At 39.1% G+C, this 13,788-nt stretch overlaps 1 protein-coding gene across 3 annotated transcripts in view; it reads left to right on the top strand.

Annotated features, from left to right (window-relative positions):
- Positions 1–10,768, top strand: part of ICA1 (islet cell autoantigen 1) — a 74,155-nt gene extending 63,387 nt beyond the window's left edge. For all 3 annotated transcript variants that reach the window (XM_037383121.1, XM_037383120.1, XM_037383119.1), the window contains 3 exons: positions 2,574–2,855; positions 7,948–8,043; positions 9,860–10,768. In XM_037383121.1, coding sequence (XP_037239018.1) covers positions 2,574–2,855; positions 7,948–8,043; positions 9,860–9,981 — 500 coding nt within the window. In that variant the 3' untranslated portion in view covers positions 9,982–10,768. The remainder of the gene's footprint in view (positions 1–2,573; positions 2,856–7,947; positions 8,044–9,859) is intronic.
- Positions 10,769–13,788: the final 3,020 nt, after the last annotated feature.

Raw genomic sequence — 13,788 nt, 5'->3', positions numbered from 1 at the left:
TGTTAATATTATAGTATCGGCCATTTACACTGATTTTACATGCTAGCTAGCTTTAGGCTAATGAGTATTGGATTATTTTAAGTGAAGTAGTATAGTTAGAGGTACACTTTGGTGTGTGTTTCAGAAGGAAGTCTTTATCCTGTATTTCCAATCATGTATGGTTGTAAATATTTTTAGTTTCTCATCCCATTTATTTTTCTTAAATACCAGCAAAACGAGGCACGTTTGCAAAGGAATATGAGCATTGCTAGAGGCTTGTTCAAACAACTACAAAAAGGAATATAGTGACATTGTTTTTTCAGTGTTTTATTGGGAGTTTGGGGTTTTTTTCATGGACATTTTTAAGGTTAGGGGCAGCATGTGCAGACAAAAAAAGGATTTTGACACTGAAAACAGGCGGTGAGAAACAGGAAGAGTAGTAATAGAAGAGTTACGGGTGAGGTAACAAAGTCCCTATCATTCTAGTAATCTAGCAGAGATACCACATGAGTAGTATCTTGATAAGCAGGACTGGTTTCAAGATAACCTTTACTGCAAATAAGAGTAGAACTTACTGCTGCTTACTCAAGGTAGCCTGAGCCTAAGCACCACCTTATCCTCCTCTGCCCCAGGTGTGTTGTCCCTGCAGGAATATCAGAAAGACTGCTGAGACAAGGAAATGTGTCATTCCTGATTTCTGGTGGAAGACCTAATGGCCCTTCAGATGTTCAGCTATATGTTGTACTTTCTCTCCCAGTAATAATGGGACTACTGCAATGGGCTACCCAGATGAAGCAGAACTTTGCTCTGAGCTGTGTTGCTGCAAAGTTTTTGTTCCATTATAGGTCTTTTGTGATTAGGTACAGTGTTGGCAGTAGGTCTTAGCTAATGCTCCCTTTGCATGTCCCCCTGCAAGGCTTCCAAGTTCACAAAGGGGCCTCCTGAAAGCAGCTTTGAGTTGGTGATGCCCCATAGAGTTCTTAAGTACCTTTGAAACAGCGAGTGTGTTTCCCCTATGGAAGGATTTACCTATCTGCCTCACCTGCTGAATAGCTTGGAGGAATTGTAGGTGCTTGGACAATGTTAATATTCTTTGCTGTTTATCTGAAGATGACAAACCAGCCTGAAAATTCATGAGAACAAATTGTTTTCTATTGTATTTTAGTTATAGTCCAGTGGGAGCATCAGGAGATTGACGTGTTTATAATGTTTCCATTTCTAATTTTTGGGCCCTGTCAGGCAGTACAGAGGTATATAAAAATGTGAATTAGAAAGGAGATGAATCTCAGAGCTGAGATCAGTAACGAATAAAATCCTTATATTATGTGTTGGTTTATTTGTTTCTTAGTACGTAGGTGTGTATGCTGACTCACCAGCCTATTTTAAAACACAGGTTTGCACTTTTTTCTCTTATGACTCAACTTCAGTCATTTCATTGTAAATTATTACAGCTATTAAAAGGGAACTTTGCTGAGAAGGCTGTTACATTTAAATAAAATGGCCTGTTGCAACCACTTTGTTACTATCAGTCTTCTATCCTAACCCAAAAGGGTTAAAAACATATTTGCAAGTTGTATGCAACTTGGAGAGCTCAGCTGATCTACCCAAACCTTGGAAAACTGAAGCTGCTTCTGTGCCTTACCACAAGTTCAAAACAAGCATAATTAAGATCAATTGATCAGAGTTTCGGTGACATAACGTTATCAGCGTTGTTAACCACCATTTTTGTCCTCTGCATACTGCCACAGTGGAGCTCTGAAGGTTTCCAAGTAAAATAACACTTTGGGTTCCTTGATAGTTCTTTCACTTTCCAAATACTTTGTAAGCTAGAGAGAAGGGTTAGGATCCTGGTTACAAGTTTCATGTACTTTGTATAACTATTCAACATTTCTAAAATAGGAAAACAATTTTTTTTAAGGAGTAATGGCTCAAGTGGTCTAAGAGCTTCTTCAGCAGCAGCACTGGTGCTAGAAAAACTAGCAAGGGGAGTCAGAAGCAAAGTGGCCCCAGTTCTTTCTCAGCAGCCTAAAAGAGGGGAAAAAAGGTTACTACAGCATTGAACAGCGTGGAAGTCTAACCCTGTGTAACATAACCTGTTCTCATGGGGAAATACCCCAATAGTTCCAGCACTGCTCAGAAGGTCATCAAAGTAATCTCAAGTATGTTCTCACAAAATTCTGGAATAATCCCCGACTTTTACTTATTTTCAGTTTATACCATTCTGAATTTTTGGCAGTTTTATGCTTCAAAAACCAACATAAAAGTAGTCTTCCCCAATGTTTTAAATATTAGACTATGTAATGATTTTGGTGTGGTGTTTATTTGTTTTTTAAGCATACTTGTAGTATTGTTTTTAATGAGAAATGAGTCTTAACCTCACTGCTGTTATCTGAGATAATCATGGAATTATTTGTTGCATCAGCTACAAGCCCAGCCATCCAAGAGAATTGGGTCTAAAAGAGAAAACAACAAAAATTCACGCAAAAATATTCCATCTCACTTCACATACAGAACCTAGATTGGATATTTTTAAAAGATTCCTTCTTTTCTTTGTCTAAAAAATTATTTCTCTTGACTCTGTTGTTCTGAGACAGCTTCAAAGGTTCAGTTTGTGAAGTCCTTGGAGTCAGAACCTGGTGACAAGGATGACATGGTATTACTGAATGAGATCCTCAACGCTTCCTCCCTGGATGAGGGGGAATTCAGCAAAGAGTGGACAGCTGTTTTTGGACAGGCTGCACTTGCTGATCTCTCTGTGAACTCTTCAGCTGGAGATGTGGAGAACGCTTCGTCTTCTGGGGCACCAACACCATCAGGCTACTTGCCCTCACAACTGTTAGACCAAAACATGAATGACTTGCAATCATCTTTGCATGGTGAGAGCTTATCTTGTTCTCTTAGCGTTTTGGTTTTGGCTTTAGGTTTTCTGCTATGTAGAAGTATGGTGACAGCTTATGTTGTGCCACAGCTGCAGAAACCCAGAAGGTAAAGCAGAGCGTGCCTGGAGGAAAACATGAGTGGCATATTTGGTTTTCTAGCCCTGCTCATCCAGTGCTTGTGAATGAAGTGCCCTAAAACCTAAAGTCAAAATTACTGTCTTTCATTGAGCTTCCTGAAATTTTATGTAGGCCTTTGGGATATTATTTTTTTTTCTGTAACAGAAAATCTGTTTGAGTGGGTTTTGCTATTTAAATCACAACTTCTGTCTCTGTTAAGGGACCAGAGAACCTAAAATGGGTTACTGTATTTTGTCTGGAAATACTATTTTTAAACAACTTAATGAAAATCAATTGCACTGGATTATTTCTGGGTTTTTTTCAAAGAATCCCATACTGTTGTGTGTAGGGATATAGGTAAGGTAGAATGCATTGTCTCATGCTGGCAACCATACAGGTGGATTCCTCTTGTAGGCTGGTTATCTGCTGATGCGACCCTTTCTTCTATGCATTCATTTTCTTGGGTTTTCCATGCTGCTGTGGGGAAAAGAAAGGAGAGGGGGGGACTAGGGCAGAGTTTTCCTGCTGCTGCTTTGGCCTTGATGGAGGGAGGGAGGAAGGCAGGCTGGTGGTAACCAGCCAACAGCAACTACCTTTGTCCTCCTCACATTTTTTCTAGATTTTTTCTAGGGCTTTGCAAGCTGGAAGAGAGCCTTCAATTTTTGAGTTCTGTCTTAAGTTAAATCTCATTTGGGGAAGAGTGACACAGGAAAGGCTAGCAGGCTGATTCCATCCTGAAGACTGCTTCTTGGAACCCATGCAACTGGTGGCAGTCATACATAAAGTAAAATCACCTGTGATGTTTTGGCGGGAACTAGAAAGTCAAATTTACCTTACAATTGATACAGTTACCACCACCACCCCTAAAGCAAGATATTTGGGTTCACGGACTTCAGTGCTTAGATGGAAACTGGGGGAGTGACATTTGCCGTGATGCACAGTTTTAGATGTATTTTTATGATGAGGAACATGCATATGTGAGTATGACTGATAGAGAGTAGGATTTGACCTTATAAAACACAAGCTAAAAAAATAATGAGAATTAGTTGTTGCATTGTCAAAACAGTTTGTAACCAGAAGCAGACATAGTATCTATTGAAAGGGGGAAAACAAACAGTGAAAAATACCTTTCCTCATACAGAGACATAAACACATCTTAAGCAAATTACTGAAAATAGCAACAGAAATATTATGGGTTATTTTTTTCAGAGTTTTTACATGTTTTTAAATATAAACATGTTTTAGAAGGAAAAATATTTTTGAGGTGTCGGTGGCAAACAGGGCTGGGCATCCTCTCTGAGGTGGTTGTTAATGCTTTCATTTGCACAATACACTGGCATTGGCTGCACTATTAGCACTTCAAAATCAGAACTCAGGTGTGTTGCATTCCAGGAACACTAGAAATGGAAAATCCATTGCAGTCATCCTGGCATCCCAGAATTTTTTTGTATAAGAAAAAGAATAAATCTGTATTGGAAGAATAAAATATGTTGATGTTTTCAAATGGATTTCCAAGGTTTTGGCAGAAGATGATGGTAATTGATCTACTGGCATTTGAAAAGTCAGGGCTAATCAGATGAGTGATTGTATCTGATAATCAGCATGTTCCCAGCTGACTCTAGTTGCCAAGGAAAATGTCTTTCTTTAACTTTATTAGACTATTTTTCTTATTTTTTTTCTTATTTTCTAACAGAAGGTGAGATTCCATCCATTTTGCATCTTGTGAAATCTCATCTTTAATCTTAAACTGCATATCGTTTCACTTCACAGCACTTCTTTGACCTTCTCAATGAATTTGGGAACAGACTTTTTTTTTTAAATAAAATACTAACTGCAGTATAAACATACCTAAACATACGAGTTGGAAGTATTAGAATATATGAATTATGGATATTTTTACTGAGGACTGGTGATGCATCTTTTACATGTGTTCCCCCTCCCCCAGTTGGTAGAATTGCTTCATAATTATTCAGTGTGAGGTGCTACACTGGAGCCTCAATGTTGCATACTTCCTGTGTGAATTTGGCCTTAAAACCATAAAGATTCTTAAAACTCACATGCTTAACTTTAAGCACATTAACTTTTCTATTAACTTCAGTGGGATTACTTACTTATTTTACGTTAAGCACGCTCATAAATCTTTGGGGCTTTGTTTTCTCTCTGCCTCAGATCTTAATCTGTAAAACAGGCACAATGCTATGTAGGTTATAAACTCTTACGGTCAGGAATTCCCAGCTTGGAGTTTTCTCTGGCTGTATTTATAGGCAGGATCTAGCACAATGGGACTTTGAATTGCTATGGGACTACCAGGTGCTGCTTTAAAATACATATAAATATGTGTGTGTGTATACATATATATATATTTACACACACATATGAAACAAATCTGCTGTGCACAGTCCCAACAAACCTTTTTAGTTTCTCCTCCAGATACAGCTTTGTAGTTTCACCACCTTTCCACTGTTTCAGAGAGAGCAGTGGCTTTCTCTTTCCTGATTGCGGCCTCATTTACTCACTTACTCGTACCACTAATGGCTCTTCTTTATCTTCCCTACTTGTGTGTGTATATTCTAGTTGGTAAGAAAATGTGCAGCTCACCATTTCCACTTCCAAATTTAATTGTGGTAACATTTGTGAAGATGCTAGCTGAAAAGTAAGCTGTTTGGTTTCCTTGCTGTCTCGGCAATAATCTTTTGTCTAGTCACGTAACAAAGCCATCCTTTGAACAGGCAAACCAGAACAGGCTTAGGGCCAACAACTACTTTCACATTGATAGGCTGCAGTTTGGTTTTGAAAAGCAAAGTTGTTCCTTGTAGCTCACTGTGAGTCGACACTAAAGACGTAATTCATGAAAGTAAAGTATTCAATAAAAATTCTGTGTCAGTCTTTCCCAATACCTTCATAGATGGGTAGGTTCATTACAAAAGCATCCCACATTTTCTGGAGCATTTTTGGTTAGATGTTTTTGTTGCTGCTGTTAGGTTCCTTTTGTTTCCTAAGAGGTATTTGAGCTACCTGCATTTCAATGAACAGAGAACCAGACCATCTCTCACAGATGTGCTACTTGCCAAGCCTTAGTCCAGGGACTCAAAAGGAGGGCTCCAAAGGAGTTAACTAGTCTGCAGTGTTTCACTCTGTGGTCTGCCAGTCACACAGTGTAAACAAACATCAGAGAGGTCTCAGGGAGCCAACTCCTGATCTCACTGAAGTCCCTGGGACTTGCACAGAAAGTTTCCAGGCAGCACTCCCATTCATTTCTTTGAAATTAGGATTTGGCCCTATTAGCTTAAGCCACTCAATTAATCCGTTGCCATCCGCTGACATATTAAAACACTCACTTGCAATACCTCTCCAAACAAATAAAAGCATTACAGTTTACTATAGTTGTGCATAATGTCCTCTGCCATTCTCCTCTTCTGTAACGCAAGCAGAGAAAATACCTGAAAAAGTATGTCTTTCTGAAGTGTTAACGCCATACTTCTCATTATTTACGAATCAGATTTGCTTTTTGGAAGTTTAAACTGTAAAAATCTCTTTTTCGGTGGGCACAGGCTAGCTCATAAGCCTTTATCACCTCTGCCTAGAACAAATACATGTGAGTGCTCTGCGTCCTGATTTTGAAGTGTCTGATTTGTTTCCTTAGTGATACAGAGGATGCCTGTGGCTTTAAGTTTCCTTCCTAATTCATGTGATTTTATAGAAACGCTCTTCTTGCTTCTCTTTAACAACACAGCTTGGGCTTCAGACCTTTTATAGTCAAGGTAAGATCAGAGAGTGAGGAGAATAATCCGCTGGAGAGAGGAAGGGTTTATGTGGCTGTTACAGTAACTGAGGGCACTGGCTACCAATATCTGACAGGGCTCTCAAAAGAGGAGAAAGTAAGGGGAGGAAGGACAAAGAGAGTAGAAAAGGATGTGAACTTGTAGAAAAAAGAGACTGAATAAGGAAACTAACTGTGTGCACAGCTGAGTATCCTGTTTGCAGTACTACAGAATTAGATCTACTGGATCCCAGAGACAGATGGATAATTGATCAGGTCACGCTTAAAGGAGTTATTACTGAAATTAAAATTATGACCTCCAGTCCTCTAAATATGATAAAGCATAAGAATTTAGATGTCTTAAGCCAGGGACAAAAATGCTCCATTTTTTCCTAGTATGATTCCTTGGTATGACACCCCTAGTTCATTTTGCTAGCCTACCTCATCTGGCCTCATTAACTATATTTTTCATTACTCTTTTGTGGCTACAGAATATACATGTAAGAACAAAAAGTTGTGAATACCCAGTTTTGCTTTTTCCTGCGTAGTTACTCTCTCCCTGTTGAGAACATCCTTTCAAGTGAAGAAAAAAATTAAATACTTCATTAAAACCTACTTTTAAGTTAACTTGAAGTAGTGCATCTTGAAATTAATTCCTCCAAGTGTTTTGCAAGAAATTATTTTTTTCAGAATTCATAACTTCAACATTAAAAATCTAAGGTCTCTCTGGAATAGTTGATGAAATTAAATTTTTTTCTGGAATAGTTGATGAAATTAATGTCTTTGGAACTGTAAAAGTAAGGAAAGGTGGAAAAAATGTTTAGCATGTGTGACATTTTTGCCCAAATCTAAGTGATATTCTTCTCCCTTACAGCTATGCTTGACTTGATTATTGTGCTGTCCCTTCTGTGAACAGGTATTAACTGTGATTAGGTAAAAGGGAAAAAAAAATATTTTTTTGGCCAGGTTAAAGGTTTGAAAAGAGTACAGTTGCCTGAATCTGGAGGTGATGAAACTGATCCAGAGATATTCCCCTCCTAAGGATACTGCTTGTCTGCAGCATCTGACTCCTGATTTTTTGTGTTTGAGAAAAGATATAAATGGCCATAACCATAATATTCTGCTCCATTGTCTGAGGTGTGCACTGTGCTTAGAGGGTGTTGGAGTAAAAGTAATTCTTCATGCTAATGCTGCTGCATTATTGAATTTTAGGATGGGCAGTTAACAGTGTGAGCCCGCCATCTATACCACAGCCAGCACAGAAACCGAACAGCCTGAATGTGAATGCTAACAAGACGCCTGTGAAAGGTGATAGTCATGTATTTTTTTCATTTTGTGTTTCCTTTTTAGCTGTGACTCTTGTATCTTTCCAGTCCTCTCAGTTACTCTATCATAATAAAACCTACTTTTGTAGTAGTTACATGTCAAGAATCTTGTGCTTACTAATGAACTACTCTGTTTCAGCATTGGTTATGTGTATGACATGTGTGTGTATGTGTATTTTTGGTAGGCTTCAGTGCTAGGAGTATGTCAGGAGAGTGATTTACTATATAATGAGGGAGCTGAAAGTACAGTTTCTTTTACTACTTCAATTTTGAGTCACACAGATTAGCATCTGCATGCGCTTTGTCTAAGCTAAACAATGTTCCGAAGCTCTAGGAGGACGTTGTGACTAAAATACAGGCTACTGATAAGGCAGAAGAGCCCTAATTGCAGATTTTTTTGATAACATACATCATATCAGTAATGATCTGTTTGAAACTTAATTCACTTCTTGCAACTGAGCCAAGAGTGCATAGTCCTGCCATCTACTGAGCCAAAGCCCTGCTGATTTTGACTAGGGTTTTATGGATAAGTGAACCAGAAATACGTTGAACCCTTATTGCCAGTTTGTAGCCTATCCTGTGCATTCACATTCAATCAGAAGCTACATCAAAGACACTCAGTGCAGGGGGAAAAAAAAAAAAAAAAAAAAAAAAAGAGCAAAGGGTATTGTTCCCCTGCCTCCCAGGATTAAAAGACTGATATGTTTCAGCTCAGCAGAAAAAAAAAGAGGGTTAAGGTGTTTTGAAAATGAGCGCAATACCACAGCCACAGTACCTTCATCATAAAAAGGACCAGCCTTCATCTGCTTTGAAATCTGTGTGTGTGAAGGCGGCAGATACTCCAGCCTTGCAGAGGTGGAGATGAAAATCATGCCAGTGGAGCCTATTTTGTCCATAAATTCCTTGTGTCACAAAGAATGCTTTCATGTGACATTATTTCTCTGATTGGAAGAGCACATCTTATTTCACTATCAGTATAATTAATACCTGTTAAGCATAGGGTCACAAAAAACAAAGCAAGTGGTGACATTCCTTCTTCATAGCAGCCAAAGTTGTCACTGCTTTAACATGAACATCTGCCCTGTTGGAATAAGAGAAGGCAGGAGACCTCTGTGAAATCTGATGTCAGTTTAGGCACATAGATGCAATAAAATATGTTGGAATGTATTCTTGATTCGTGTTATTTTATATCCATCAAAAAACACACCCTAATACTAGAAGCTGTACTTGGGACTGGCTATCAGATGTACCCCCCACTCTCTCTCCAGCCAATACTTACTTGTTAAAACTTCATTCCAGATGAGTAATGGCCTTGTGTGGCCATATATAGGGGGACAGAAGAGTCACATGAAGTGGATTTAGACAAAGGAATTTAGTCCTGTAAGAGAGGTTGAAAGTAACATTTGACTTCACTTTCCTTTTACTTTTTTGCAGGCATGCAGGTGCACACACAAATAAAATACCTTTCATGAAACAAAGCTAGACAGAGCAAGATTGTTTCTATTTTTAATTAAAGTATTCCTGTACTTAACGTGGGAGGAGCTGTATAAAATAGACACAGGCAGACAGATGCAAAACATTCATTCTTACTAAAGTTCTGTATTCTGTTACAGGCAGTGTTTTAAAATGCCATCACTCATTCCAATTTTCTTGTCAGAAATGCCCTTAGTAATAAATTAAACAATAGGGTGGCATTTGTTAGACCTCAGTCAAACATTCAGTTTTGTTTTAGAATAGCTGACAGGTCTGTACTTTCTTTTTTTTTTTTTCTTTCTTTCTTTCTTTTCTTTTCTTCTCAGAACCTACAAAGAATCCTAAAGACTTGACTGCCTGGTTCAGTCTCTTTGCTGACCTTGACCCGTTATCCAATCCTGATGCTGTTGGGAAAACTGATAAAGAACATGAATTGCTTAATGCATGAGTCAGCTGACTATGGTAACTCCGTTCATCAACATTATTTTGGGGTTTAAAAACCTAAATGAAAATTAGTATGCTGTTGTGAAACTATAAAGTATGTGCCATGATAATAAAATCCAAGGGAATTAATCCCCTTTTATATGGGTACAGTTATTTGCTCTTGTTTTGTATAAAGAGTTTGCATTTATTTTCTACGTGGATTTACAAAAATGAGGTTAAGAATTAGGGCAGATTTCTTGCCAAATTAGATTATCTGAAACACTGTCTTTGCCTGAGGTGATGCAGCACTAACACTGGAGTAAAATAAAAATTGCAAACCTATTTTTTTATAATGTTTCTTGAGTAAATAAATTAAAAAATTACATAACTGAGGAGGCTGCATGAGTCAAACATCTATCATGTATATAATATATATATTACTGCTATGTTAAGATGTCAGCTAAATTTGTTTTGTTAGTACTCACAGTGAAAAACCTGTGCTGGGGCTAGTTATTGAAGAAATACATTTGGATCTCTGCAGCCATGGAAATTGTGCTCTTTCTGATTTAACTTATTAAACTGCATTACAAAAACAGAAGTCATGCCCGGCAGGCTTCTTTTTTGAGGTTTTTCTCCATTGCACCAACTGAATTTGCACCTGTTTGCAGAGGTTTCTTGCAACTGATGCTTTGCCATGCCTTCAAAACTATTCATATTCCGTTCAGAACATCTTTCATCCAGTTTATTTCTGAAGCATGTGTTATTTTGAGCTTGTTATGACATTAACTTTAATAAAATGATTTTGACAAAAAAAGACCTTTTATTCCCACTGGAATGCTGGTATGCTGTTGAATTAGTATGTAACACATCTGAAGATAAAACATATGACCAGTTTTTAGATGTTACCTAATAATTCACACTGTTTCCAAACAGTAATCCGGTAGGACAGTAAGAAAATTTGAATTCACTTGATCTCCCTTTGCCTCCCCACTCTCTTTTACAGCAAAGGAAGGGAAAAAGGATGTGTCAGTAGCCACTTAAGATCACAAGTTCTGTGTACGGTATAGGACCTGCTTTGCAATTTATTATATTTGGCCTTTTTCAGTTCAGTTGATTTTCCTTTTACGTTGGTGAAGTTTTTCCCTTCCAGTTAACTGTACACTCAGTTAGTTAATCCTTGCCCCATTATGTATTAGATAACTAAGTACCTGCATTGGAAACCTGAAGATAACTATATACATACAGAAGTTAACTGAGAAGACCTGCTGCTTCTCAGATGCAGCAGAACATCATTTGATGGCCACGGTGAGCAGCATTAACGAGCGTTTGATACTAGCTAAAAAGCTACGTGCTGTCTGTGGAGCAGGGAGTTGGTACTGACGGGAGGTCATCTGGCTGAACGCTCAGCAAGTCTGAAACACCTCTGTTCAAAACTGTAGTTTCAGAATCCCACCCCGTAGCCTGGAAGCGTCAAGCTACTTCAGTTTTTGGCGAAGAAGTTCTTCAGACGTTTAGCAGTATATTTTTATATATAATGGGAAAGGATGGTCCGGTCTTCTTTTTGCACAGTACCCAGCCCACGCAGGTCCCCAGCACTGAAGCTGGTAACTAAGACATGGAAGCTGATGTAGATGCCTAACTGTTTTGAAAGATAAAACTTGACTCCTTCCACAGCATTTCCTACTGTTCAGTACTGGCAGCACCTTGCTCAGTAGGCCATCTTTTCTGAGATACATAACTTTCTTGAGCATTAGTGGGGAGCCTGAACTCCTGACTTTGAGCTGCAATCTCTGGCAGTAATTAAGTCCTCTACAGAGTGGATTAACTGGGAAATAGCTAAGGTTTATGCTGGGGCACACATACGCTTACGAGTGCTAGTTTGTACTCATAACACAGGATGTTTGCCTGAAATCCTCTTCATCTCCAACCATATTATCTGCAGTGCCAAAAATGTTAGGAGCTCAAGGGAGAGGCAGGCTGCTTTTCAGCCCAGCTTGGTTAACACTGACATCGTGAACAGATTCTTGCAACTTTAAGCAGGTCTGTGGTTACTGAACTTGCTCTGGATTACATTTGTCTTGGTGGTTGCTGAAACACTTGTGGACAAGCCACTCTAGCATTTTTAGTAGCTGAAGCAGTTGGGCTATAAGCAAAGATGAGGCTGTACTGACTTCAAAAAGCTAATTAACTGTTCTTTAAGACTGGGGGAAACGTTTGTGTTTGTATTGTTAGTCACATATTCTAGACTCCCAGGATTTAAAAAAAGAACAAAACCAAACAAAACTCCTGTCTTGATTGGAACAACTAAGGTCATTGCACAAGTTCACCTAAAGATGTTCTGAATCCTCAGTATGTTTTTAGGTAGAAAACAATCTGTGAACATTTCTTTTACACAAGGCAAACCACAGCTGCAAGCTTTTTTCCTCCCCTTTCTCCCGCCCCACCCCACAAACTGCACTACCAATTAGTTCATACTAAGCATTGATTTCTTGTAATACGTGATTTTTGAAATTAGCATTAGCTTTGAATTCTGAAGTCTTTAGCCTATGCAATTTCTTCACACTTTCAAATGAAAAAAAAAAAAAAAGGAGCCAGAGGTATTCAAAATACAATTAATTTTGCTTAAAGAAAAGCAGTTGAAATCCCTATGTACAATGCATTATCATGAATATTTATTGAAGTTGAAAACTAGAGCAAGAAAGCTAACATCCTGTAAATAGGCATTTTTCAGGCACAAATCTTAATTACAGAGTTACAAACAATACTTCCCTACTACTAATGAAGCATATGGCATGCGCTTCTCGGCAGCCTGGGCTGCAGAGCAGCTCCGAGCTCCAGTGCCATTGTGAGATTTTCTGTGATGTGCGTACAGGCTCAGCAGTAGTTGGGACAACAGGGTAGTTCATCATCCTGGTAAAATTACAGATTGATTGTTCTACACACATAACATTCATCTTGATTTAATATACTTCATTCCAGTTGCATATTCTGGTTTATTAGATTGTTTTAAAATAAAACCAGCTGCAGAAGCCCTATGGCAGATGAAAACAGTGGTAATTGATTAACTGCCTTTATCGGGAAGTTTGTTAAAGTTGATATAATTGATTTTGGTGAGTCGAGGTTTCTACAAATCTAAGAACAGCTGCATCAGGGGAACTGGAGTGTGTGCCTAGGGGAAAGCTCATAGGAAAAACAAACAAGCAACTTTTCCAAGTAACATTTCTGGCTCTCTTAAGTGATCAGAATTTACTGCCGACATAGTAGAGTATGGCTTACCGTGTTAGTTTCTGCTGTTCCCATATCCAGTGTTGCACGGGCATGACACTGATGCACTCTGAGCAGGGCCACAAGCAGCCTTCCCCCAACACCCTCTTTTAAATGAGCACCTTTCAAATGTTAGGGGTGGGGCTGCACATGCTAATAAACCCAGGACCACCAAAGCAACAAGGTGACCGTGAGTGGAGAAGCAGCACTAGCAGCAGCTTTGCTCCAAGCTGGTGTAGCAGACAGGCCTACAAGCCCCGACAGCTCCAGGATCTGAGCCTGGAAAGGCTCAGCAGAGCAGGAGGTTGAGATGAGGACACAGCACCCAGGTGTTGTGCATCATGCTGCATCTTCCAGGGGCCTCTGTCACTCCCACCTGCCATCGCACCTCGCTGCAGGTGCCAGGGGATGCTGGATGAGCACCACACTAAGGAATGAATGGTGGCTGCTTCCTGCTGAGTATGTGGGGTGGAATAGCCCCAGGGCAAAGGGAAAAAGCTGGAAGTTCCACCCCCTTTCAGTGCAGTGCAAAGACACCACCTCAGATTGCCAGAATAACACTGACATG

The sequence above is a fragment of the Falco rusticolus genome, chromosome 4 (assembly GCF_015220075.1).
Source record: "Falco rusticolus isolate bFalRus1 chromosome 4, bFalRus1.pri, whole genome shotgun sequence".
Classification (NCBI taxonomy): domain Eukaryota; kingdom Metazoa; phylum Chordata; class Aves; order Falconiformes; family Falconidae; genus Falco; species Falco rusticolus.
The sequence above is the reverse complement of the archived record's forward strand: the minus strand, read 5'-3'. Positions and strand labels throughout refer to the sequence as shown.